At 36.7% G+C, this 25,208-nt stretch overlaps 3 protein-coding genes and 1 long non-coding RNA gene across 4 annotated transcripts in view; 2 read left to right on the forward strand and 2 right to left on the reverse strand.

Annotated features, from left to right (window-relative positions):
* The first annotated feature begins 58 nt into the window (after positions 1-58).
* LOC124256158 lies at positions 59-20,298 on the forward strand. Its single transcript, XM_046690115.1, has 6 exons — positions 59-151; positions 3,098-3,286; positions 6,369-6,447; positions 15,609-15,708; positions 18,429-18,582; positions 20,134-20,298. Exons 2-6 carry the CDS (start codon positions 3,106-3,108, stop codon positions 20,202-20,204), a joined length of 585 nt encoding a protein of 194 aa, XP_046546071.1. The 5' UTR covers positions 59-151; positions 3,098-3,105; the 3' UTR covers positions 20,205-20,298.
* Positions 9,764-10,489, forward strand: LOC124256159. The gene is made up of 2 exons (XM_046690116.1): positions 9,764-9,989; positions 10,151-10,489. The coding sequence occupies exons 1-2, from the start codon at positions 9,842-9,844 to the stop codon at positions 10,309-10,311; spliced, it is 309 nt and encodes a 102-aa protein (XP_046546072.1). The 5' UTR covers positions 9,764-9,841; the 3' UTR covers positions 10,312-10,489.
* Positions 10,893-12,561, reverse strand: LOC124256160. Its single transcript, XR_006892838.1, has 4 exons — positions 12,445-12,561; positions 12,021-12,129; positions 11,550-11,727; positions 10,893-11,078 (listed from the first exon to the last, which is right to left on the reverse strand). It is a non-coding gene; the product is annotated as an uncharacterized LOC124256160 (long non-coding RNA).
* Positions 20,299-23,952: 3,654 nt separating the features above from the next.
* The window catches only part of LOC124256157 (cleavage and polyadenylation specificity factor subunit 3-like), a 28,161-nt gene continuing 26,905 nt past the window's right edge, over positions 23,953-25,208 (reverse strand). The window contains 1 exon segment of the mRNA XM_046690114.1: positions 23,953-24,633. Within this exon segment, the coding sequence (XP_046546070.1) occupies positions 24,541-24,633 (93 nt within the window). The 3' untranslated portion in view covers positions 23,953-24,540.

Raw genomic sequence — 25,208 nt, forward strand, 5'->3', positions numbered from 1 at the left:
TTGTTCCGCCATGCGGGATGTCGGGAAATACATAAGCCGAATATAGCCGAGCTCGCACGCGGGGAATCGAACTGATGACGTATACAATGACGCAACAGTGACGTCACTTCACGTGCATAATAACTCGAAAAAGTTGTGAGAGCTGTAAATTGTGAGTAACTACTGTCTATAAAATTGATTAAGATCACAATACGGTGATCAACATTGATCTAATAGATACATTTGATCTACATTTGCTTCGTATAGCGTTCTATGGTTTAGTACAACCTGAAGCCTATTATTTTCGTCAGATGTTGATTGGGTATTTCGTGCTCACATTGAATTTCAAAATGGCGGACATCATATGTTCTGAAGTGATTAGATCACTTGGGGATTGTTATTTGAATGAGAGACGTAGCTTTTCAGTTCGATCCCGATACCGAATGCATGCATTTGTAAATTGGTATTCTTTTCAAACACAGAAAAGGATCGAGGTTACTTCCATGAAATACATGTGCTGAGAGGTAGCGTTTTACAGGATATATTAGATCTACACTCTTCCTCGTATTTGAGTCGTAACACATCAGTCATTGTGAAAGCCCAGAATAAAAACGTTGTTTTTCGGTTATTTGGCACCATACAGAAGTTAATGTCAGCCTTTTTAATGACACGTGACACAACCAAATTCGTATGACAAATTGTTTATCAATAACTTAGGCGGCTTTGATATATCCTTGTGTATTCGGTTTTCGGTCATGTAAGGATTGTCGACCAACGTAACATTAAGTGCATAAATAAATCGATAATAAACAAACCTACCTCGTTTGTTTGTTATTTATTTATGATATTCAAATATCTGACGGATTAACCTCGTGTTTCACCCGCACAGCAGGCCTCGTAGTTCGCTACGCAAAGATCCTGAATGCGGAAGTGACGTCATCTGTTTTCGTTCACTTCATTGGTTCTCCGTAAAACACGAATCAAATAGCAGTATTCGTGCTATGCTGATATTTTTATAATATAAAGTTAATAAACATCCAGTCCAAAAAAGAATATTTGTAATAGTTCCAATAATAATTATTAGAAACTATGGTCGTAATAATTTCATGTCAAAGTTAATCATGATAAGACTTCGCTAGTTACATCACATGTCCAGGCATGTTTCACTCCTCCGGTTCGCGCTGACAAGGGCACCAAAACTCATCAGAAGATCTCACTACACATACGGAGGTGCACAGCTTGAGGTGGACCCAATGACAGCATGCAGGATGAGTACACTGGGCCCATGACACAGAAATATATTAATTGCAGTTTCGAAAATTAAATGAATATTTTGGAAAATCGTAATAAGAGATGATCCTATCCAGTTTCCATATATTTTTTTACGACGGCAACGCCACGTAATATGTCATGGGATAATAATACGTCATACTATAAACAAGCAGACGACGCTATACTGAAAAGGTGGATCTGACGATATTTTAGATATAGCATTTTGATTACATGAAAATTTATGCATTAGTAAACTCGGTTCTAAAACGTAACATTTACGTGTGTTTGCAATCATGTACCTTACTAAATTTCACACGAAGCATTTTGTTAGCTGAAGCAGTCGACCTCCTGCTAAAAATAACCTGTCTGGTGACGTAAAATCTCGCTAATAACCGCGAGAAATGAACACGCAAACGGCCGACCGAAAACAGATGTTGAACGAAAACAGATGACTATGTTTTGAAAAATATTGCAAATGGATATGGCATTGAGCACCAGGGAGGCCCAGGTAGGCCCAGGAAATTGACTGTAGGTGACAGGAGGCGGCTTGGTATTCTTGTTTCTAAAAACAAACAAAGGAGTTTAAAAAACTTAAGGCTGGATATGATTGATAGAGGAACTGTGGCTGTCTGTAAGGAGACAATTAGAACTGAGCTGCATGCAATGGGTTGGCAGAAAAGTCCAGGAATTCCATCACCGATCATGAAACCTGAACAAAAGGAGCGAAGGTTGAACTGGTGCTTACAGCATAGAATTTTTTGTGGGGGACAAGGTGATTTTCTCAGATGAAAGTTATGTGTGGCTGTTTCCTAATACACTGAAATTCTGGACCAAACAAACTGAAAAACCTTTGTATCAGCACCCGAAGTACAGTCAGAAATTTAATGTGTGGGGTGGCATATGTGTGTTAGGGGCAACACCCCTCTGTGTTTGTAGGGAATATAAACAGTGAGGGTACAAAGATATTCTGGAAGGGCATTTACTTCCATTTGCTCAAGTGTGTGATGGAAATGTTTGGATTTTCCAGCAGGACAACGACCCGTTCAAAGCATTCACAGGCCTGGTTTCGGACCCAAAATATGACATTATTAGACTGGCCAAGCTATAGCCCTGACCTAAATCCAATAGAAAATGTTTGGGGACTTAAGAAGGAAAGTGTCAATAAGAAAAATGAAAGAAGAGGGGGTCCGATATTGAGACAGCATGGACCATGACTTTCTAACTTCTTTGATCAGTAGTATGCGGCTGCATTGAAGCCTGCATTGCTGCCCATGGTGACTTGACAAAATACTAACTGTTCACCTGTCTTTGAATCTGGAGTTATGTTCTGCTAATATTCACATTTAATATGTGAGTAATGAGTAAATAAAAAAAAAAAATTACAATCTTTAAATTCTCAATAATTTCTGGTGTACTGTATGTTGGGTGTTCCTCCTGGTATTCCATATTGTTTAGTGTCACTTCACCCTAACCCTATCTCAAACAGCATTATGATGCAATGCTGATTGTGTTCATCCTTGGGTTCGTTTCTGCATTTGGATTTTGACTATGGTACAATGAAATACAACCCCGGACATTTCTGTAAACAGAAACATGGGTACATATGTGCACTACTGGACGTCCCTTTCAGTGTCTCTAAGGTTAGGAAAATAGTTGAGCTTAGAAATTAATTGAGTAAATAGTTGAGCCGCAAAAAGCAAATTGTATATGGGTAAAGGAATACACATTCATTTCATTCAAGAAAGTAGTTGAGTTGTAAGTTAATCTTCTCTAACACATATCATCTGCAGACAATTAAAATTTTGAGGGATTTTTAAAACAGCTGAAAACTACTGGTTATTTCCAGGCTGCATCATGTGGAAGCTGCTTGTGGCGGCTTTGGTGACTGTTGCTGTCACAGACCTGTGTTCTGCTGTAGTCCTCATCCCTATGAGTGATTATGGCCAGAAGATGGAGAACTCCCAGCTGGACAAATGTCCTGCCTTTTCTGATCTCAGGAGAACCACATATGGATATTCAACTGAATGGCGTTTGTGTAAGTATTTCACTTATGATGATACTGCTTCTGATGATGTTTAGTATTGATTCAATTAAAACATACAGGTATTAAAACTTACCTTTCAAACACAAATGGTCTGTCCCCTAATGAAATAATTCTGTTGGCCTACCTGTAGAATATTGCCAACGTTTTACACATTCCAGTCACATATATACAATATGATGCTATTTCAGGGATTTGGAAAGGTAGGGGCCATGGGCCATTTTGCACATTAGAACAAAAAAAAATATGGCCCATTGAAATTTTGAAGTTTACTATTGATACAAGGGCAGTGGCCCATTCTAAATTCAGAAAATGGTTATTAGTCTTGAAAATGGCCCATTGTCAAAGTTTTCTATCCCAATCCCTGCTATTTGTGAAATTTTGTTGCAGTAAGAGTACAACAACAGGGTAATGTCTGTTTCTCTGGTTTGAAAAAGGCCCTCAGTATTTTCAATTATTGGCTTTATTGTTTGAAGAACTTGAGAATCTATGCACAATATCTCCCCAAACAAATTAAGGATCATTGGAAAGGCACCATTATCTTGATCAGGCCGAGACATACTTGTTTTAATACGTTTTTTGGCATATCAACCTCTTTATTTGTTAAAGAACCACTAAACTTTGTTTTTTGTTACTCTTTTAACCATTACATATGAAAGATTTGTGGTTAGTCTTATGCGGAACACCAAATTTATTCTTTAAAAACTTGTGGTTAATTAATACCGAGCGATTAAAAGTGGCCAAAAAGTCGCCTGCTTCCCTCTCGCCCGCCAACGAAACCACAGACAACAAAACCACAGACAGGTTACGTAACTCTGTCGCCAAAGCACTGCAGTGACGTCATATGAGGAACGATTTTCAGTTAGTTGTATAGAAAATGTGTAGCACGCTCATCATTTTGATGATTTCTCGAAATCAACGACGACATGCCGAATCGTTGCTTTGTCGTCAATTGCTCCTAGGGGTCGGGCGATGATGTCACCATGCACAGATTTCCACAGGACCCCGCAGTTCGTGCTAAAAGGGTTATGTTTGTGAGTGCGAAGCGAGCGTTGTGGAAGCCTGAAACGATATCTTACTTGTGTTCAGATCGCTTCACGGAAGTTAAAGAATCAAAACTACTTACTAGTTGTAGTAAAATATGCATATGATTGATGACCATAAAGATTTTCTATGACACAACTTGTAACATAACGATTTCTTCCTCGGGAAGTGAGGTTGTGGTCGAAGTAACAATAATATTGTAAGTAGTATTATATTGACACCCACCTCGCTGCCACGAGAGAAATTGTTATGATATACGCTATGTCATGCAAAATCCTATTGGCCATCAATAAAATACATATTTTACTACCAGTAGAAAGTAGTTTTGATTTTGTAACTCGGTGAAAACAAACCTAAATACCGTTTATCCTCAGACTGGCGGATGTTCCCGATAGGGCGCCGCCATTTTTAAAAATTCTCATTACACTTCACGGCGAAAACAATGATTCTGTTGAATGCTACGACAAATGAATAAAAAACAAAATCCAAATATTAAAATTAAAACAGATTAAAGTTATAGGAACAATATCAGGCCATTACCTTGTTCGAGGAATGTATCCATCAATATCCACAAAACTGTTCCAAATGATGTGTCTTTTAACAGTTTAATATACGAAAAAGTGATAAATCTTTTCAGGTATTGGTGTATAGTCTCATTGGTCACCCAAGATAGCACACCTGGCAACTAATTGCATAATGTCCGCCTTTCTTTAAAAACAGTAATTTAGTTAGCCAATAATGGGCAATCAATCAATGTATTGCCGGTTAATCCTTTGAAACAAGAACGTTTTTTTTATGCAGACACCGACACGACAGAGTGTATTCAGTATAGATTAGTAAATCTACATACATAAACACTACCATTTGACAATTCCGCTGTGTAAGATAAAAGTAATTAATCAATCAGTGTGTTATCGGTTAATCCTTTGATCGATGTTTATAATGTTGAATATTTACTCCAGACACAAGAAATGCCAAATGGGAACCTTTGTCGGGTAATCTAAGTGTGTTACCACTAATTATACCTGTTATAAATTCATTAACTGACCATCAAGTGAATGATGACAAATAACATGTGTAGGTTTATACCACCTAACACGGGTTACAACGAGGGAGTATTAATTGCTGTATTGCATGTGAAAACTTATGGGCCGACACTGTTTTGAGAATACAAACAGATTTTTACATGACATGATTAAATATCGAGGTAAAACAACACAGAAATGGGATCAATTTGGATCAGTCATTATACAAATAGGGCCTAACGACACCAATCGATTTTGACAGAATCGTCTATGAAAACAAGTTGTAACTCGGAAACTAGGCAAAGCAGGAGACAAAATTAAATGACAGTAGATTGTGAGAACATATAGCTTTCATTTTCCACAACAATTGTCACGATTTCAGGTTTATACAAGCCTGTAAACACGATAATTTACCCCCTAAAATGTAGATGAATTCTGCATCGGCTCTCAAAGCTATTCCTCATATGACGTCACAGAGGCGCGCCGCTCTGATTGGTTGAAATTTCGTTCGCGGGTGAGAATTGTGCACTGTTGTCAAAAAGGTCGATTTAAGTCAATTAAAGGTCGAAATGAGTAGTTTTAATGACGGGGTTTCATTTATAACGATGCCAGTTAGTGATTTATGTATTTGTACCCCCTAGGGTTTATGTGACCTTTAAACATGATTCAGAGTTACCTACTTCTTGTTCAAGTGAATGAATTATCTTATTTTCACAAGGCGGATTTATCTACACATTCTCAGGGGTTGATATTTAGCCCCAAGTCTGAAGACAAAATGACTTGAAAATTTCTGATATCTCAAAATTTACAAAAACAAGAAAAATTAGATTTAAAAATCTAATTGTGCACTATATCAGAATATTTTCCCCAATTTGTCAGGCAAGGGCATTAGTGTGAATTTGTTCTTATTTATATACACCTGTGTTTATCAGCAAAGGGTGATCTTATGTCTGACCAGTGGGGCACAATGGTGGATTGGCATTATACTTTGCATGTTTCTTCTGCAGATAATAAAATAGTCAAGCGTTCCTTCCTGTTGGCACTGAAAAGTGAAGCGGATTCGTTTGCACAAAAGAATGGATGCTCGTAAGTAATTAATACACTATCTATCATTAGGTATCCCAGTCCATTTGGTGGTGGTGTGTCCAAATGGTCAACCATTCAACCCAAAGTTTCCCCATTCTATCATGTCTCAGTTATGCATCCTTGGATAAAGACCAGCGCCTGTAACTGTAGTGGGTGAGTTTAGTTTTACACCTCTGCACTCTGCAATATTCCAGCTATATAACGGCGGTCTGTAAATAATCAAGTCTGGACCAGACAATCCAGTGATCAACAGCATGAACATCCATCTACGCAGGAACCGATGACATGTGGCAACTAGGGTTGGGTACCACGTAAATTTCAGAACCACAGTATACCAAGGTTTTTTGTTCAAGTACCACGGTATTTACCATCCTACTGCAGTAACTACTAACTAATGATTGTCTTGGGGGCGCGGTGGGCGAACTGGCTAAAGCGCCAGGCTAGTGATCCAGCGAGATTGAGGTGCCGGGATCGAGCCCACCTGTGACCGGGTGTAAATACCTTGGAGTCAACTTTGTGTGCAGACTCTTTCAGTGTTGTCACAACCCCTAGTGTACGGTACACAACCCTGTGCACTTAAAAGAACCCACGAATCCGTTGGTATATGACCAGATGGTGGCCACATGAATACGTGCAAACACCCAGTTGCGGGTACAGCAACGTGCAGTAAACATGGACAAAGTACTGTGACTATGTGTCCCAGTCCACCCAGCTGTAAAAATGGGTACCTCGTAAGGATGGGAATGCCACACTAACTCGGTGCGCCTAGTAGGCTGCAAGAGTTGTATGCTCCCCAGGGAGTTGAGATTGACAATACGATGTGCCGTTGAGATTGACATCCAGTGAACGAGGGAAAAAACAAAGCGCCTTTGAGCAGCTGAGCTGAGCTGGATATCGGCGCTATACAAATGCTAGCATAATAATAATAATTTAATGATTTTGAATAGATTGGACCATGAAGTAATGAAACATTATGAACAAAATAAACAATCTTGTTAATCCCAATAATTCAACGACATAAGCTAACATAACTTGACAATATCACAAAATGACTTCACAAAAATCACATTGACTAGAAATATTACAAGAGTCACGGCTGAGCAATGAGATTCTTGAATTCAGCATTATTCAGGTATTAAATTATTAGGAGTGCAAGTTTTAGTTTGCAAAAACACTCATCACTAGTCATCACTCATCAGTCATCACAAAAAGGAATAGTAAACTGAGATAATATCCTTCACAAACTTCCATATGAAATTGAAAATTTCAAAACTGAACAACAAGTTAACAAATCTGTTAATCATCAATGCCATTGCCCTTTCGTTGGAGTATTTTCTTCGTTCAATCTACATTGGATAGCGGCATTTTAAAGAAACCATATAAAGAAAAACTAGTGAGATCACAAATTTTGCTAACAAATATCTTTGTGAAGAGAAAAGTAGTGTTTTATTTGAACAAAAAAAAGACGGTTTTCTTCAACCTTCCGCGGTACATACCAGCTCATGGAAAAAAAACACACTTTACTGGTTAACTGGTAAAACCGCCCATCTCTAGTGGCAGCCAAGTCAGCGAGCCTGACCACCAATCTCCTTAGTCGCCTCTTACCACAAGCATGGGTTACTGAAGATCTGTATTCTAACCCGGACCTTAACGGATGCTGTAACTGTAGTGTTTTGACTGTCATTCAAATGACATGAAGGTTATCAAGTTTGGTATTGATATAGTCTGCCCTAAGTGAAATAATCATGAGAATGTCATATTGCCATTTTTCTCTAGCAAAATCATTGTTAGGGTATTCTAAAAAAGTCTTAGATTTTTCTTAAGTTTTGTCTTAAGTTTTGAAAAATTGACTTACCTAAGTCAGAAACTTAAGTTCGTATTCATAAAGTGACTTAGTCAAAAAACTTAGCTTAGTCGGAGGTTAAATCGATCAGAAACTTAAGTTCATAGCCGATGTGCGTGCGCATCGTTGCTAATGGGAAAATACCAGCAACGGAAAACTTCCGGTGGAACTCTTTAATGCAAGAAAATAAAAAGTGACGTCAAGCGGGGATTCCCTTCTGTCGTCGTACCGCAGACGACAACACAACGATCAAAATGGCAGAAACTGGGACCAATGATGCAAAGAAAAGAAAACCGAATTGGAGTAAGGACGAATGTTTGCAGTTATCAGAACTTGTGAAGCAAAGGAAGACTTTGATAGAAGGAAAATTCGGGCCAGGTTTGACTTCGGCAAACAGACAGGAGGCGTGGCAGGTGAGTGCATTCAATGTGAATAAGAACGTCGAGTTAGGCTTGGTCCGAGAACAATTATTGGAGTTTATTAATAAGGACCTAGTAAGAACCGTTGCGGTAAGACTTCCGCCCGTATCCCCCTAAATTTTAAAGATGAGGAAGAATTTCTTTGAGAGGCATTTTCAGAAGTTGGATATGTCTTTCAGTATGTTCAGATACAGTTGAAGAAACATGTTTAAACTCATCATTATCAGATGAGGAATATATATTCAGGTGATATGATTTGACTAAAATGAAATTTAAGGGGGGATACGGGCGGAAGTCTTTCCCACCATTTAATGCAGTTGAGTTTTTTTTTTGTTTTTATAAAAATTGAAATATAGATCTATATGTATGCTATGTCTCCTCGGATTTTCCCTTGGTTAAAACCCCCCCATGAAATTGTTGACATAATAAACATTATCATTGCACAGATTTAATACAAGTGAAAATAACAATTATCTTACTGTGATATAGACAAACCCTATCATCCTGACAGCACTAATTTAATGCCTGTTTCAGTATAACTCAACAACATCATTCCATGTAAAATGTTGTTGTTCCAATAAATGTTTGTCAAAAGGCTTCTATGCTTGTCGTGAGAGACTGGGATCTAGAGGATAGAGATTTTTGTTGTTAAGTCTCTATAGTCGGTTCCTAACAAAATATATCCTTGCTTTTGTTGTTGATCACTGACAACTGAAAGACAAACTATGTTCACAAATCACTGAACATGTGATGTAGATGCTAGAGGATTTGTACAAACTAAGTCTCATATACACTTCCTAACAAAACATATCCTATTAAACCTGCTGACAACTGAACATGTTCACAAATCCCTGAACATGTGGTCATGCTAGGTCATTTGTAAAAGCTATGGTCATTTACATTTAATTTATTACCTGCTGCTATTATATATTTATTGAATGTTATATATTTCACAATGATTAAACTGAATTGCTTAAAACAATATCATTTGTTACCTTCAATTTGTATCTGTTTTTGCTCAATGATTTTAAAACCTTGGCAAGAAATTAATTTATGGTGTTGATGATTCTTTGTTATAAAATGTAATAAATATTATAACATGGGGTTCTAAAAAGAATATGAGTTTAATAGAATGAATCTTTTTCAGAGTATCACTGACAGCCTAAATGCTGGGGGTTCAGTGAAAAGGACCAAAGAAGAAATCGAAAAGAAGTGGAAGAATATGAAAAGCAGCGGAAAGAAGAGTTACTCAACCTTCCACAGGGCGACAACAACTACTGGTACGTATCGAACACTTATTAATTATTTTTCATCACAATATCATCCAATTAAAATGTCTATAATATAAATGTCTGTAACATATAGATTATACAGAACCTATTTGACTTTAAAAATCACTGTCTATGTATAATGAAATTGATCAATAGAATTTGTTTTTCAGGCGGCGGTCCTCCACCAACACCACTCAGTCCTGTTACTGACAATGTCATTGACGTCATTGGGAGAGAAAATGAAATCCTAACAGGGATTAATCAGACCATGGACTCCACAATGCTGCAAATCTTGAATATGCAACCAGCTCAACAAGGGTATGTGACATAGGAAATTAAATGTGTCAATACAGAAATGTAAAAGTAATATATTCTGATTAAGAAAAGCCAAAATTAAATGAATCAATTAGGATTAAGGATATCAAAAAGTATACACAAATGTATAATGTAATGAAGTAACAGTTAACATTGTAACAAATATCAATATTCATTATTATAATTTCAATATTGATTCGGGATGGGATTGGGTGGTTAGCGTGTACAGCTACGGATCAAGAGGTATGTGGATCAAATCCTGATAATAGTTGTATCGTACATATAATGCCACATCACTAATGATAAAATTAAAAGAATTCATAGCTCCTTCTTCGCTTTGTTTGATAGTTTCAAAATTATTCTGATATTCAAAAGCATGTAAAACAATAATTAGACCCAAAAAATCCCAAAATTTATTTTTGATAAAAGTGTCTAAAATAAATTCCAATATTTTAATTTATAACAGTGTCTTAAAGAATGTCCATTATTATAATCTATTTCATTGTTCCCTGTCCCATTTGTCAAATAATTTACACTTAAATCAAAATAATTATATTCAGGAGTTTGTTGGACTGAAAAGAGAAGAAAAACATATTTCACTTCATTATTTTATTAATTCTGTATTTCAATTTCACATTCTTTATCCATTGCAGATTTTGTGAACAAGTTTGTGAACCAGCACAGGTATTTCATATTCCAAGTTCATCACCTCAGTCACCTCAGCTTTATCAACAGGTCCCACCACAACCTCAGCTGCCTCAGCCACTTCATCCACTTCATGCTCTGATGAGAGAAAAACTGCAGTTAGAGGTGGAATGTCTTCAGTTAAAGAAGCGCTACCTCAAGCAGAAACTTAATATGGAAGAGTGATTCACAATTGGCTTTGATTAAACTTTGAAACTGAACAGATTGTATGTTTTCATTTTAAATGAACTTATTTGTTGCTCAATTTATAAGCAAGATTTAAGAATGTCATGCAGTCTGTGAATTTAGGATTTAGGATCAGCATATTCATGCCTACAAATTCCTTTAAATGATCTTGTAATTTCATCTCAGTGGAAATTTACAAGGATTCGCTATTGTATATTTGAAATTTAATCATTTGGTCATTTCTGGAGAAAAAGGGGGACGATATCCTGGAAAACAGCCCATTTTGCATATCGTCATGATATATTGCAGTAATGAAACTTTTTGTATATGTTTGATTAATAGGAAGAAAGATACTAATTAAAAAGACATTTTTGAAATACTCACAAGGAAAGTTTGTAATTGCGAACTGTTCCCGGTATCGAACTCCCATGATACCCTGTGCAGGCAGAACTAGTTGTCCATTTTGTGGGGGAGGGTTGACCCTGTGGTTGCCATCAAGATTTGGAAGAGGAATATTCCTGGTTTTGCAAATATTATGCAGTACAGCACATGCAGTGATGACCTAAATGGAAACCCAGTTTTATAAAGTTATATATCATATGAATTTCTTGCTCATAAAATTTTCAGATCTTAAATTCACAATTAATGATGTTATCATTCTTATTACAAATCACATTTACAACATTTTGTGGCATAACACATTTTCACATTATATATATACCTTTCAGATAATACATAACATGTTCTTGATTGAAAAAAACCCTGTATTGACACAAACAGATCCATGGTCATTACTTATATATCATTTAAAAATGATACATTGAATAAAAGCAAATAAAAAAAATATGTTATTACTTTGCATGCTCTCTCAGGTGAAAGTCTCATCTCCCCATGAAGGACACTGAACCTTCTTTTCAGCTGACCAAATCCTCTCTCCACTGAACTTCTTGTTCTCTTATGTGATCTGGAAAGAGATATGTGTTGACAACTTAATAATTAACCGGATTAATCAGAGACAAAAATAATAATAATAAAATATAATTTCAAATCAATATAATTAATTCTATTTTATCTAAGTCATATGATTATTTTTAAACTGTTTAAAAAGTGAAAATGACTAATCAGTCTTGTTATTATTACATCTAAGCATCTACATTTTCCACCACAATCTTATTTTAGACACACCCCATTTCAGCTTTGTACGTTAACCCTAAGAAGGGCGGATAACTCTAATTAGATAAGATTTGGCTGACTGTTCGGTGTTTACTGTTACTGTTACCTGTTGTAATTTGTCTGGTGACCGGGTTGTGGTCTGAGGTAGGGTGTCAGGAGCCACCTCTTTGAGGGGTATCCGCTGTCTCCGAGGAGATGAGCGCCGGCTGGCAGATTATTCCCCCTCCATTAAGCGGTGCAGTCCGCTTTCTGTCAATATCCGGCTGTCATGCGTTGAACCGGGCCACCGTGCAACTATGTCAGTTATTTTATCATCAGCATCAAAGACAGCCTGTTGAAAATAAAATGTTCTAAGGTAAGGATACTTGTGAATATTTACCAACATGACAGCTAAACAAACTATTACATAAAGTAATGAAGATAGCTGTTTTAATTGAAGCAATTGGATAAACTCATAAGAATTGACGTGTGATTAGAATGTAGAAGTATAGGCCCCTACCTGTGTGTTGATACTGTGGTAGTGATGTCTATTTACATAGACATGCTCGTTGACACGTGGAGCCTGTATCTGCACATGAGTGCAGTCAATCACACCAATAACTCCGGGGAAATGGGCCACCTGATAGAACGCCATTTGATTCGCGTGGATCTCGTTGGGTTGTGTCGGAAAGTGAACAAATCTAGTGAGAATTCGGTGTGATGACAGTTCACTGACAGTCTCATGTACAGCACGGGACACAGTAGGCTGACTAACTCCATGATCATCACCATTACATAGCTGGAATTTTCCTGTTGCTAGGAAGCGCAATGTCAAAAGTGTTTTCACAGTGGCATCGACTGCATGATTTCTTGCTGTGTTAGGCTGAATGGCATTCGTGACCAAATCAAGTACAAACTGTATGCCGCCCCTGTCTAAACGATACCGTTTAATGAGTTCTTCATCACTTAAGTCCTCAAAACGGTTACTTCTTGGACGGTAAATTCTTCTATTGGCATGTCTGGCGGCCATTTTTGTCAACTGACTTAAGTTACATACATAGAGTTAAGCCTAGCCAACAACAGGCTTAGGATTTAAGTCGAAAATAGCGCAAACTTAAGTCTAATACGTTTTGTGAATATGACTAAGAAAAAACATAAGTCTTAAGTCAAAACTTAAGTTTTATTGGGAACTTAAGTCATTTTTAGACTTAAGTCACCTGCCTGTCCGTGTAATTACATAATGTGACAGAGACCGAACTCGGGCCATAAACCAATGCGTTTTGTTTATGGTGTATAGCCTGATTGGTGTTAAGTTCAAATTGCATGTGGTCAGTGATAGCAGTTGTGTATTGAATATTGTCATTAGCAGACAGGCAGGCAGACACATAGGTGTCAATAAAACAAGACATTGAGTTTTGTCTGTGACAACGACATATCTATATCACAGTTAGAAATTGTGTCAACGCTAAATAATGACATTGCTTTTAAGTATCGAACTTGAGAAAGTGACTCGGTAAGAAGAACGTGTGGTGAAATAGACAAATGAAATTATATAAACAGTTTATTTACTGTCATAACATATAAAAAGCTCGCGCCTGTGAGATATCAACAAAACATTATGAAAATAGCTCACACCAAAGCCTTCACCGAGTATTCACCAGACAGCCCGCTTCCAAGTTGCGCGAACCTATTTCACTGCGCACGTGCCATGAGCGCAGCCCAGCTGTTGAAACCCGTATTCCCCAGAAAAGTCTGGGGAAAATTAGTGAAACGTTTGAACTCCGATTTCGCGCGTTTTTTTTCATCGCGTTATTTTTCAACTTTATAAGTTGAATTTGCATTTTTGACGATTTGTTTCGGTATGTCCATACCGAAAGGTATCAGAATCTGCAAAGTTGTGTTTTATGTTGCATGTGACCTTTAAGTAACCCATACATAAACATGTCACTGCTCACCAACGGTGTGAAATATATCCATTTCTTTGAGACATTTTGGGGGATTTTTGCTCAAAGTCACTTCTCTGATAATTATTGATCGATTTGAGTTAACAGTTATTAATCTCTATGGTCTATATCGATAGTCAGCCCTACCGAAATCCCTAAACTCCACTCCACTCCATTTCTATGATTGAATGACTTTGGCACTTTCTCCTGGGAAGGAAATTCAACATCAAACTAATCTCTGACGTCATGCCAATCTAAATTACAAATCAGGGCTCCAGATAACTTTTCAACATCAGGAATACGTACTCCTTATATTTTCAATACAGGAGTACTGGAAAAACTACTGAATGGAATTTAATGGAGTACCAGTGATCTTGTGTTTCGTTTCATATTTGCACCACAACATATTGCTATTCTTGTGTAAACAGGTCAATAAACAATAAAACAATACTTTTTCAGGGAATGGGATAGAGAACTATCCCATTTTCTGAATTTAGAATGGGCCACTTCCCTTGTATCAATAGTAAACTTCAAAATTTTAATGGGCCATTTTTTATTCTAATGTGCAAAATGGCCCATGGCCCCTGCCTTTCCCAATCCCTGCTTCTTCAGATACACATGTCTATAAATGATTCTAAAACTGTACACCGGTCACCATTGCTGTGGTGCGTATCTGCTACATTTTCTAAATTATTTCCTACTGTGTATATTTTTTAGCCGTACATACGCCCCTTATCTGGAGCCCTGACAAATGCAGCTCATTCGCCTCCTAAGTAGAGTTGTTTCCCCTTATTAGAAAGTATATAAGAAAGCATCATCTCCCATCGACCAAGTTTTAAAATCACATGACTAGTGGTGTTCTGATGAAAAAAATTTTTCCGAAAATCGATCGAAAGAAGGATTAAAAATGATTATTGATTGTAAAAAAATATGTTTGATTAATCAGAATTTTGTTGTTTTTGTATAACACCCTTGAATTAAGTATACTAACCAATTAATTTGATGAATATTCACGAACAAACATGCGCTCAACAGCATAAAGCTATGCGCATTGTAAAATGTTAACCACTTTTATTGTTTAATTACAATTCCAGTGTCTTACTTTCATGCGTGCATTTCATTGCATGACAGTATTAGTCATAAAAAAACATTAATTAGAAAAAACCTGGGGAAAAACCCTTAAAATTGTTGATTACATTAAAAATGTATATATTTCGATTATAATCGATAATGGTTCACCACAAGTCCTCCGATAATCGATAGTGGATTTGGTTTCCGATTCCCAACACTACACATGACATTCCTTTCCCCTAAAATATCAACTGAATTGAATTACCATTTTCTTCAGGTTGCCAGTACAGAAAGGGCTTCTGAGACTGAACAGGGAATTCTTCCGGTATCACATTCGTACAGTTTTACAGGCCCTCAAGTTCTATAGGAGCAGAGTTGTAAGTAAACATCTTTCACTGAAAGTAATTAAGGCCTCTTTTTTCATGAGTAAACGGTTTTGGGGAATGTCAGTTATGGTTACATTGTTTCCTATCATGAAGTTCAATTTACGCCGCTTTTAACCATATTCCAGCTATATCATGGCGAGGGACACCAGAAATGGGCTTCACACATTGTACCCATGTGGGGAATCAAACCCGGGTCTTCGGCGTGACGAGCAAACGCTTTAACCACTAGGCTACCCCACCGCCCCCTATCATGATGACAATAAATAAGTGATCGTTAGTATTTTTGGAATATTTCTATGAAATTGTGTCCTTAGTGTCCTACAGAATACTTTAAAAAATCACAAAAATATCATGAACCCATTTGGGTTTTTTGTTCTCTACATATATATGCATTTTGAGCATGCACCTTGTGGATGGATACAGCGCTTTATAAATACTCATTATTATTATATTCTTAAGGGGGAAGTACTTTAAATATTGGTGAAAATAAAAATGGTATTTTCACTGAGTAGAATAACATGCTATTTCACTGAGTAGAATATCACTTTTGCCTGGAACTCAAGGGCTAGACTGTAGTTGGGTTGCGTAATAAAATGCAGACTTACTCGATGTGTCGATCATTTATAAACAATGATCAAAATATAATAAATAGAACATTTTGTTAATGTTGTCAAATAACATGTATATTTCATCGAGAGGTCTGACAAAGTTATGTTTATATAACAATATGCACCACTCGTGAACATATCATCTTTGTCTGACCACTTGATGAAAAATATATGTTATTTGACGTTAGCAAAATATCCTCTATTTATCATTTATCATTATCTAATATTGGATTTTTTAAACAATTTTTTTTTTTATTATTTTATTTTTTCACCATAATTTCAGATTTTCCTATTCTGTTAATCCAGATTAGTATAAAGAAAAGAAATATGGTTCTCTGTTGTTTTTTGTCTCTTATCTAGAAACTGCAAATTGCATTTGCAAATTTCACATCCAATGTTAAACGATTCAACTTCCTACTTTCAAGTGATGACTGATATATCATGAACATAAACCTCTTGGGTTCTTTTAGAAATATTCAGTGATGACTTTTCAATAAATGAAATGAGTTTTCTAAGATGTTCCATCATGTTTCAAACACTAAAACAGTAGTTCCAAACTTGTTTGTGTTTGATTATGAGAAAATATGATCGATAGCTTGGTCTTTTTGGTCACTCCGGCCAATCTTTGATTATTATAATTAATCAGAGCACCACTATTTTAGGACCACTGTGTATAAAACAATATGTACATTTCGAATGGGGATCCATAAGCCAAGTTATTACTTAGTGACATGATCAGGGATGAGAAATTTCCGCGGAATTCAGGGAACTTCATAAGGCCAAGGGTAATTTTTGTGAATCGTCTAAATCCGATAGATGCTAAACCCCTAGCTAGTTTTCAGAGTTTTTCTCAAAACTTCATTCTCATCCCTGCATTGTAGTGACTGAAACTATTATGCTCAGACCACAAGGCTAATGATACCATCTGCTCTTAACAATCGCAGATTTCTACTAGTCCTAATGATACTGTAACTACAGTCAGATTTAAATCGCTGCAATCAGTACATTTACTTGGAGATTCACAAAAATTAAAGTTAGTACAATAATTATCCAGTAATGTCCATCCTCATAGGGCCAAATAAAAAAGATGTTGTGGTTCTGATTACACCTCTTTAAAATTTAGGGTAGGTAGGTGGAATCTTTTTATTTTATTTTATTTATTTTTTTGAAGTAAAGTATGAACTATCACACATTTATCAATGTGTAATTGTTTATTCAATCAAGCTTGCAGCCATCATGTCGACTTTCTCTATCAGAATGACTGATGTCTGTCGGTGCTGGGGAAAAACAATAGTATCTGAAAACTTACTTTATTCATACTGCTTAAAAAAAGATAGGGTCGGCACCAGAATTCAAGACGGGTAATCGGAACCACAACATGTTTATTTTAGGCCTAATGTGAAACAATACTCGTCTCCCTGACCAAAGAGAATATATAAATAGTTCTACTCAAGTCTTTAATGATTTCCTTCTTAAGGTTTGGTATGGATAAACCAGAATGTATTTTATGTACATTATGTTCGTAATGTATATCATATCCCATCAGGCAATTCTTGTATAAATGAACATGTATCAACAAAACTAGTCAATAAAAATAAAATTTGAGATGAAACATCACTGGACATAATGATTCCCTATGTATATCTCTTGCTTTGCTTGGCTGAAGATTACTGTTTTTCTTGTAAAGTAAGCTAGAAAAAGCAATCAGCAGTGGACACTCTTTCTCCAAATCTCCCAAATGTTGTTGCCAGTTTTGGCAAAAGTTGTTTTGCATTTTAGTAGATCCTGTCCCACAATGATTTGCCTGACAGTGAAGATCAGGGTTAGAATTGGTTTTCAATAACCCATGCTTGTCTTAAGAGGTGACTAACGGGATCGAGGTCATCCTCGCTGACTTGGTTGACACATGCCATCGTATCCCAATTGCATAGATTGATGCTCATGCTGTTGATCACTGGATTGTCTGGTCCAGACTCGATTATTTACAGACTGCCGCCATATAGCTGGAATATTGCTAAGTGTGGCGTTAAACATCAAACAAACAAACAAACAAACCCACGAATGATTAATCACATAGAAATATGGTGCTGCTTTTCTTTTCAGGACAATCCACCTAAGACAAGTGAAGATACTCAACATTACATCGACGACATGACCAAAAAATGTGCCAAGGCTTTGAATTTAGAAAGAGCTTACTCATACGCCCTTTCACACAACATGCCTATCTGTACAGATGGTTGTTGGCATGAAGCTAAAGGTAACAGCGATCTATTCCTTGGGACAAATCACAAATGTGACAGTATAATTTTAGTCCAGTGTATTACAGGATTAAGGAAAATATAGGGAAAACATGTATGACTACAGTACTTGACAAAAGCAGTTTTCCTTCCTTGTCACAGTATCAGTTAGTGAGTATGGTTTCATGCTGTTTTTTAGCAATATTCCAGCAATATCACAACGGGACACCAGAAATGGGCTTCACACATTGTACCCATGAAGGGAAGAGAACGGGGTATTTGGCGTAACGAGCAAACGCATTAAACGTTAGGCTACCCCACCGCTCCGGTATGAAGGATTGGAAGTTCATCATGTCAGAAAATTATCAACCATTTGTGAAATACTTGTCAGTTAACCAATTCCTCATTCCCTCCACCCCTTTGACCAGTACTTAGGCTGCAATGCAGTGTTCGAAATAATTTTAAAACTCAACCAGACCCTTGGGCAGTTGACCAATAATGCTGTCTGCCCGTCTTTAAAGTTGCCTGCCCACACTTTTGACTCGTAAGTCGCATTTATCATTGTTTCAAATGTGAATTATTTCAGCAAATTAAAAGACAACAAGCATGAAATAAATACTCTGTGACATTTGAAACGAGCCTGTTACACTTGCAATTCCCCTTATCGGTTTACATCATCAAAATTATGGGTGGGTATTGCAGAGAATTTTCATATTGCGATATATTGCGATGCGAAAGCATATATTGCAAGAATTTTTATTTTTTTTAAACCAACTACTTATAAACGAGTTAATGCTTGATTTATAAACACAACAAAATCACTATGCTAGATTAAGCTTTAACAAATATTTAATTTACTGTACCATTGCATATTTACATACCACGTTACTCTTACCAGTAGTTCCATCAACCGTGAACTTTTTCAACCTAATACTGCCATACTGAAGCCTTTGCCCTAGTATTTGGCACCACAATAATTTGATCATTGTTGGGGGGTCGCCATTTTACAACAAACGCATGACTTCCGGTATGAAAAACTGAAATTTTCGAATGTTACTGAGTTCTCTGAATGCAGGTCAAAATACCGTTTTTGGATCAGCATATCGCAATACATATTGTTTTCATGTCTGAACCAGTAAATACCGGTAAACTGGTTATATTACGCAGCGCTAATCAAAATTATATATTTTCTGAAAATTTTTTGTAGCAAAAGTTTTGAGTGATACCCGCCTCAAATATATCTTCTCGCATGTTATTCATAAGGGAGGTATTTAAAAATATCAGCCAGACAATCATTTTGTGAATTATGATGCTAGTGATCGCAAATACTGATTTAATTCATGCTTGAATACTGTTTGATTAATTGAATATGCATGTAAATCATAACAGGCTTGAAATCCAATTAGTCAGCAGGCCACTTTTGAGCAGGGAATAGGTTAAACAACTAGATTTTGGAGAAAACTGGTTATTTCTTCATGACAAACATGATCCAACCCACCGTAATGATCCCATTTCAAGCAAAATCTCATTTTTATCCTGAATGTCCATTTATCTGTTTTTGTTCATTTCAGAGCTCCCAGAGTCAATCCTTCTACCTGACAGGGAATTAACTGGCAACGAGGAAGTGGAGTTTTTTGGATAAACGTCAACTTCACATGTCTTTGTTGCCAATGTGTTCCTGGAAGAGCTGAAATGTTTTGTTATGTAATCCCACAAATAAATGACTTTTTGCCCTTCCGTCTAATATTATAACTTTATCTCCTTTATCTCCCGAAAATACGTAGACCACCTGTAAATACATACAGGCCACCCATTAATGCATACAGACCATCTATAACAAGTGTTTGCCACTGATATGGCAAAGTCCCCCGCCGCTAAAGAATGGAATATCTATATTTACTACTTTGTATTTTTGGGTCACATACAAGATGCCTGAAATGACTGGTGTCTGCATAATCACCCAATGTAGGCTGTCAACATACTTGAAACATTGGGTGCAATGGTTTATGAGATATCAGCGGTCAGAGTATCGTGGTGACCTTGAAGATAAGGTCAAGGTCACCCAAATAAACTGGTGTCTGTGTAATAATACTCCAATGTATGCTGTCACCAAATTTGAAGACATTAGGTACAACAGTTCATGAGATATCGCGTGAACAAGAGTTGGAAAAGTGGTCGAAGTGTCGTGGTGACCTTGAAAATAAGGTCATGGTCACGCAGATCGACTGGTGTCTGCGTAATACCCCAAATTTGAAGACATTGGGTACAACAGTTCATGACATATCGTGTTAACAAGAATCGGGACGTACGTACGGACAGACGCTGCGGCGGGGGACAATTACATACAGACCATCCATAAATACATACAGGCCACCCATTAATACATACAGACAATCTATAAATACGTACAGGCCACCTGTAATACATATAGACCCCCTCTAAATACATACAGACCATCCATAAATGCGTACAGGCCATCCATAAATATGTACACACCACCTGTACAAATGTACAGGCCACCCATAATACAGACCATCCAAAAGTACATACAGACCACCTGTACAAATGTACAGGCCACCCCTAAATATATACAGGTACTAAGCAAATCAAATACAGGGCTGGCTTCAGCCAATTCAAGCAAACAGATCTTAGTAATTGTACCACTGACCTGTGAATATATGGGTTAGAATTGCTCTAACAAAAGGTAATCATCAGATATTGTGGTGCTTCTACTTTACATGAAGTTCTCTCTGAAACTTTCAAAATGTGAAATCGTGTAAATTCAGTAGGTCTGATACTAAAGTGTACTGAAATTTGTAGCTTTACTAAGCAAATAAAGAAGGCTTCAAAAGGGGCATTTATTTGTGGAACATACCCAATTATATTCGGTCAGACCTCCATGCTTGATACAGCAGCGAACATGGAGATGTTTTAATGAGACTGTTATTTTACTGTGACTGTTGGAAGTATATATGGTCTTCAGGAGATTCGAAAAGTGACCATGAACTGGAGTGGCGTTTTGGATTAAGTTAGACTGTTCAAAAGAATCGTTTGTCCATTATCCTTACTCGTGTCACCAACTATTATGTGGAGCTGAGGACAGGGTTGACATAAACATCCTATGTAAACCTTCCAGTTTATTTCATAATACAGGGTTCATGTGGTCATAGAATTTTGGAATTGTCACTGAAGTTCAGTTTGAGTTTACATGGCTTGAAATAGTTTTGGAAAACAGAAAATTATATTGGAAAATAGTATTTCTATTTGATCAATTATTTTCTGGTTACGAATAGGAGTGACAGACAAATAAATGCTTTGGCCAAAATAAAGTTACATACGTACCGGGATTTCCCATATCTAAGCCCACTCGTAATTACGCCCACGGTATTAAAATCAGGATATTTTCCCGTTATTAAGCCTATGGGCCTAAATGAAGATTTCAAATGTTGTTTAGAGTGACGTCCCTTTGCAAAAGCACATGGCGAACTTCAGCGCATATAACGTTTGTAGTGCACGTTTGAGATGCAGTTACTCCATGAGTAGAGGTTTTCATGTTTACATAACGTTTTGCAGCCCCCAAAATATTACACTAAAGTACTGTCGGAAATGCTAAAAAAAATGCTTTTCAGCCTTAATATCTTTATAAAGGTGATAAATGTACTATATTGTCAATGTATCAACTCGCCTATAGTGTACCTAATTTTTATTTCAATTGATTTAACATTCCCATGCATTTAAAGGGCAGTTTACAGGAGAGAATTTGGTACCAAAACAACAACTCAAGATTTTTTCAGAGTTCAACAATAGAAATCTGAAATAGTCTTTACATTAATGCTAATAATACAGGTGGTGTAAAAATATGAATTAGCCTTTTTCTTAAACAAATAAATGTTACTTTAATTTATTATCGTTTCTTTATTGAAGAAATATTAATATAAATGTTAAGCCTTGATAAATAAGTTTCTCGTCATGCATGCACATCTTTATCACAGCGTTCACTATGGCCAACTACTTGCAGTCGATTATAAGGTTTAAAAGAGAGAGGTATACCTTTCATTAGTTTAGAAAAGGTTTATTACAGAACTTGTAGAGCTGTTGGTATGTCTTACCAACAAGTTTACAATATTGTAAACAAATCAGATAAGACAGGGACCGTCTCAAGAGCAAAACCGGGACGTAAAACCATCCTTGACAACTTTGACAAGGGAGTACTTAGACGGGCAGTCTACAAACTTTATGAGAAGAAGAATATATATAGTCTAAAGCTAGAAGCTATACCAGTGACTTCGTTAAATCTTTGGCCAATGTTCACAACTAGATTAAACTGACCGAATTACATCCATATTTTTGCAATCAAATATACTGTTGACATGCAAAACATTTATTAAACCGTTGCACATTTCTACAATCAATCGATAAGATAACACACACACACACTCACATATATATATATATATATATATATAGGTATTGTTGGTGTGCGAAATGTGGATATCATATGATCCCTTACATAACCAACACTTGTACTATACGTACATACATTCAACATTTTGAAGAAAACATCTATTGAGATGACCCTTCCCCCGAGCGTGTGCTCAAGTGTCAATTTCACCTGTCGATACCATGCATGCTGATGACGTAACACAGGCAGTTAAAGTTTGTATCAAATAACGTCCCACTACCGCTTATATTTCTAAGTTTTTGGTATTTTCATCAGTAAAAAACACATTTTAGGGCATGTCTCAAAATTTATACCCTGGGTCTACATTAGGTAGATGTTTCTTAAAGTGATATTTGTTATTTAAGTAACTGTAATACCTCTGAATTTTAAATATGAGTCAAAAAGCATTTTTCTAGCATTTCTGACAGTACTTTAGTGTAATACCGCTAGACCTATGACGTCATTATGGTTTACAGTTATGACGTCACAATGCTAATACCTCAGTCACAATGGTTTTAGAATTTTGCTTGACTCGTCGAAAGCTGAGTGATCACACTGTAGGCAGTTTCTATGAATCTAGGTTGGAGCGTAATAAACAGCAGAATACTAAACTCGAAGGTCGTTTAGTATCCTCTATATATCCAATCATTCAGATCTTGTGGGCCCAAACCAACCCCTTTTCCTTGTTCTCCTTGAAACTTCAACTATTACTTTAGTTTTTAGTATGAAAATCCTAACAGTCAAGAGTTGATGCTACAAATTCAAAACATCATTTTTGCAAAAAGATGTTATCTTCCATCACCCAAAGATGCTGATTGAGGGCATGCTGTTGATCACTGAATTTTCTGGTCTAGACTTAATTATCTACAGACTGCAACCTTTTAGTTGGAGTATTGCTCAGTGCCATGTTAAACAACAAACCAACCAATAAAATAATCACAACCATAAGTCACAATTCCTTTAATTTATTTACAATCAATTCACTCACTTCTCATGATGATGAGATCATAATGATGTATAATAAAAGACCCAAGATATACACTGTATAGTGCAAGGAACTCATCCCACAACATCGGATACAATAATTGGAAACTGCATGATTCATTTAAACTTCACTCTGGTTTTCTTATCTAGCTGTTGATTTCACCTGAAGCACCAGAAACATTCACAGCTTGAACTTTAACGGACGTATTCTGAATCATTGCCTTCTTACAATCTGTAATCATGTTGCTCAGTGGTTGAAGCATATGTATCAACATGTAATGTAACACGATTCCTTTTTAAAGTACCTTTTGCTGTGATAACCTTTAACTTGTGTTAAATGTCCATCTGCAAAGACATACATGTACATTTTGCACATTTCAAATTGGTCCTTTGACTTGTGTGTCAAAATATGGTCACCATTCCCATAGAATGACATCCCTGCTTTGCCAAAATCACGAACTGATACTGAGGGCAGAGAATGCTGAATCTTTGGGGTTATGCCTTGTAAAGAAGTGGCTATGTTAGGATATCTTGTCAGCATCCCAACTGTTCTTCATCCCACCTTGAGAGGTGTAATTGCCTGGTACAACCTTGTGACGGAGTTCTGTATCACATGTTGGAGTGCTTCGTCTTCACACTGAACCTCCTGCAAAATAATGTAATTATATCTGAAACTATGAGTCCATAAAATGACCTGAAGCAGTATATCTCAACAAGGAATTACGATGTCTTGACCTGTGCCTGCCATTGATAACCACCATCCCTCAAATACAAACACCTACATAATCAGTCTGCACTGTACAACTGAATGACTGATAGTATGAATAGTGAATGAGTGAGTTTAGTTTTACGCCACAATGAGCAATATTCCAGCTACATGATGGTGGTATGTAAATAATCAAGTTTGGACAAGACAATCCAGTGATCAACAGCATGAGCATCGATCTATGCAATTTGGATAAACCAAGTGTCAACCAAGTCAGCGAGCCTGACCACCCAATTCCGTGGTCGCCTCTTACGGCAAGCATGGGTTACTGAAGATCAATTCTGTACTAGCCTAGACTTAAGCTGGTTTTATAGTGCTAGCTCGCTGAGATATTATGCTGCAGATAAGCATGACACTCCGAACCGACCAGACCTTGTTTTACCCATTAATGCCGAACGCCAGGCAGGGAACAACAAGTACCATATTGTAACTTCTTTTGGTATGACATGGCTGGG

The sequence above is a fragment of the Haliotis rubra genome, unplaced genomic scaffold, assembly GCF_003918875.1.
Source record: "Haliotis rubra isolate DU_JTF1 unplaced genomic scaffold, ASM391887v1 Scf62, whole genome shotgun sequence".
Lineage (NCBI taxonomy): Eukaryota > Metazoa > Mollusca > Gastropoda > Lepetellida > Haliotidae > Haliotis > Haliotis rubra.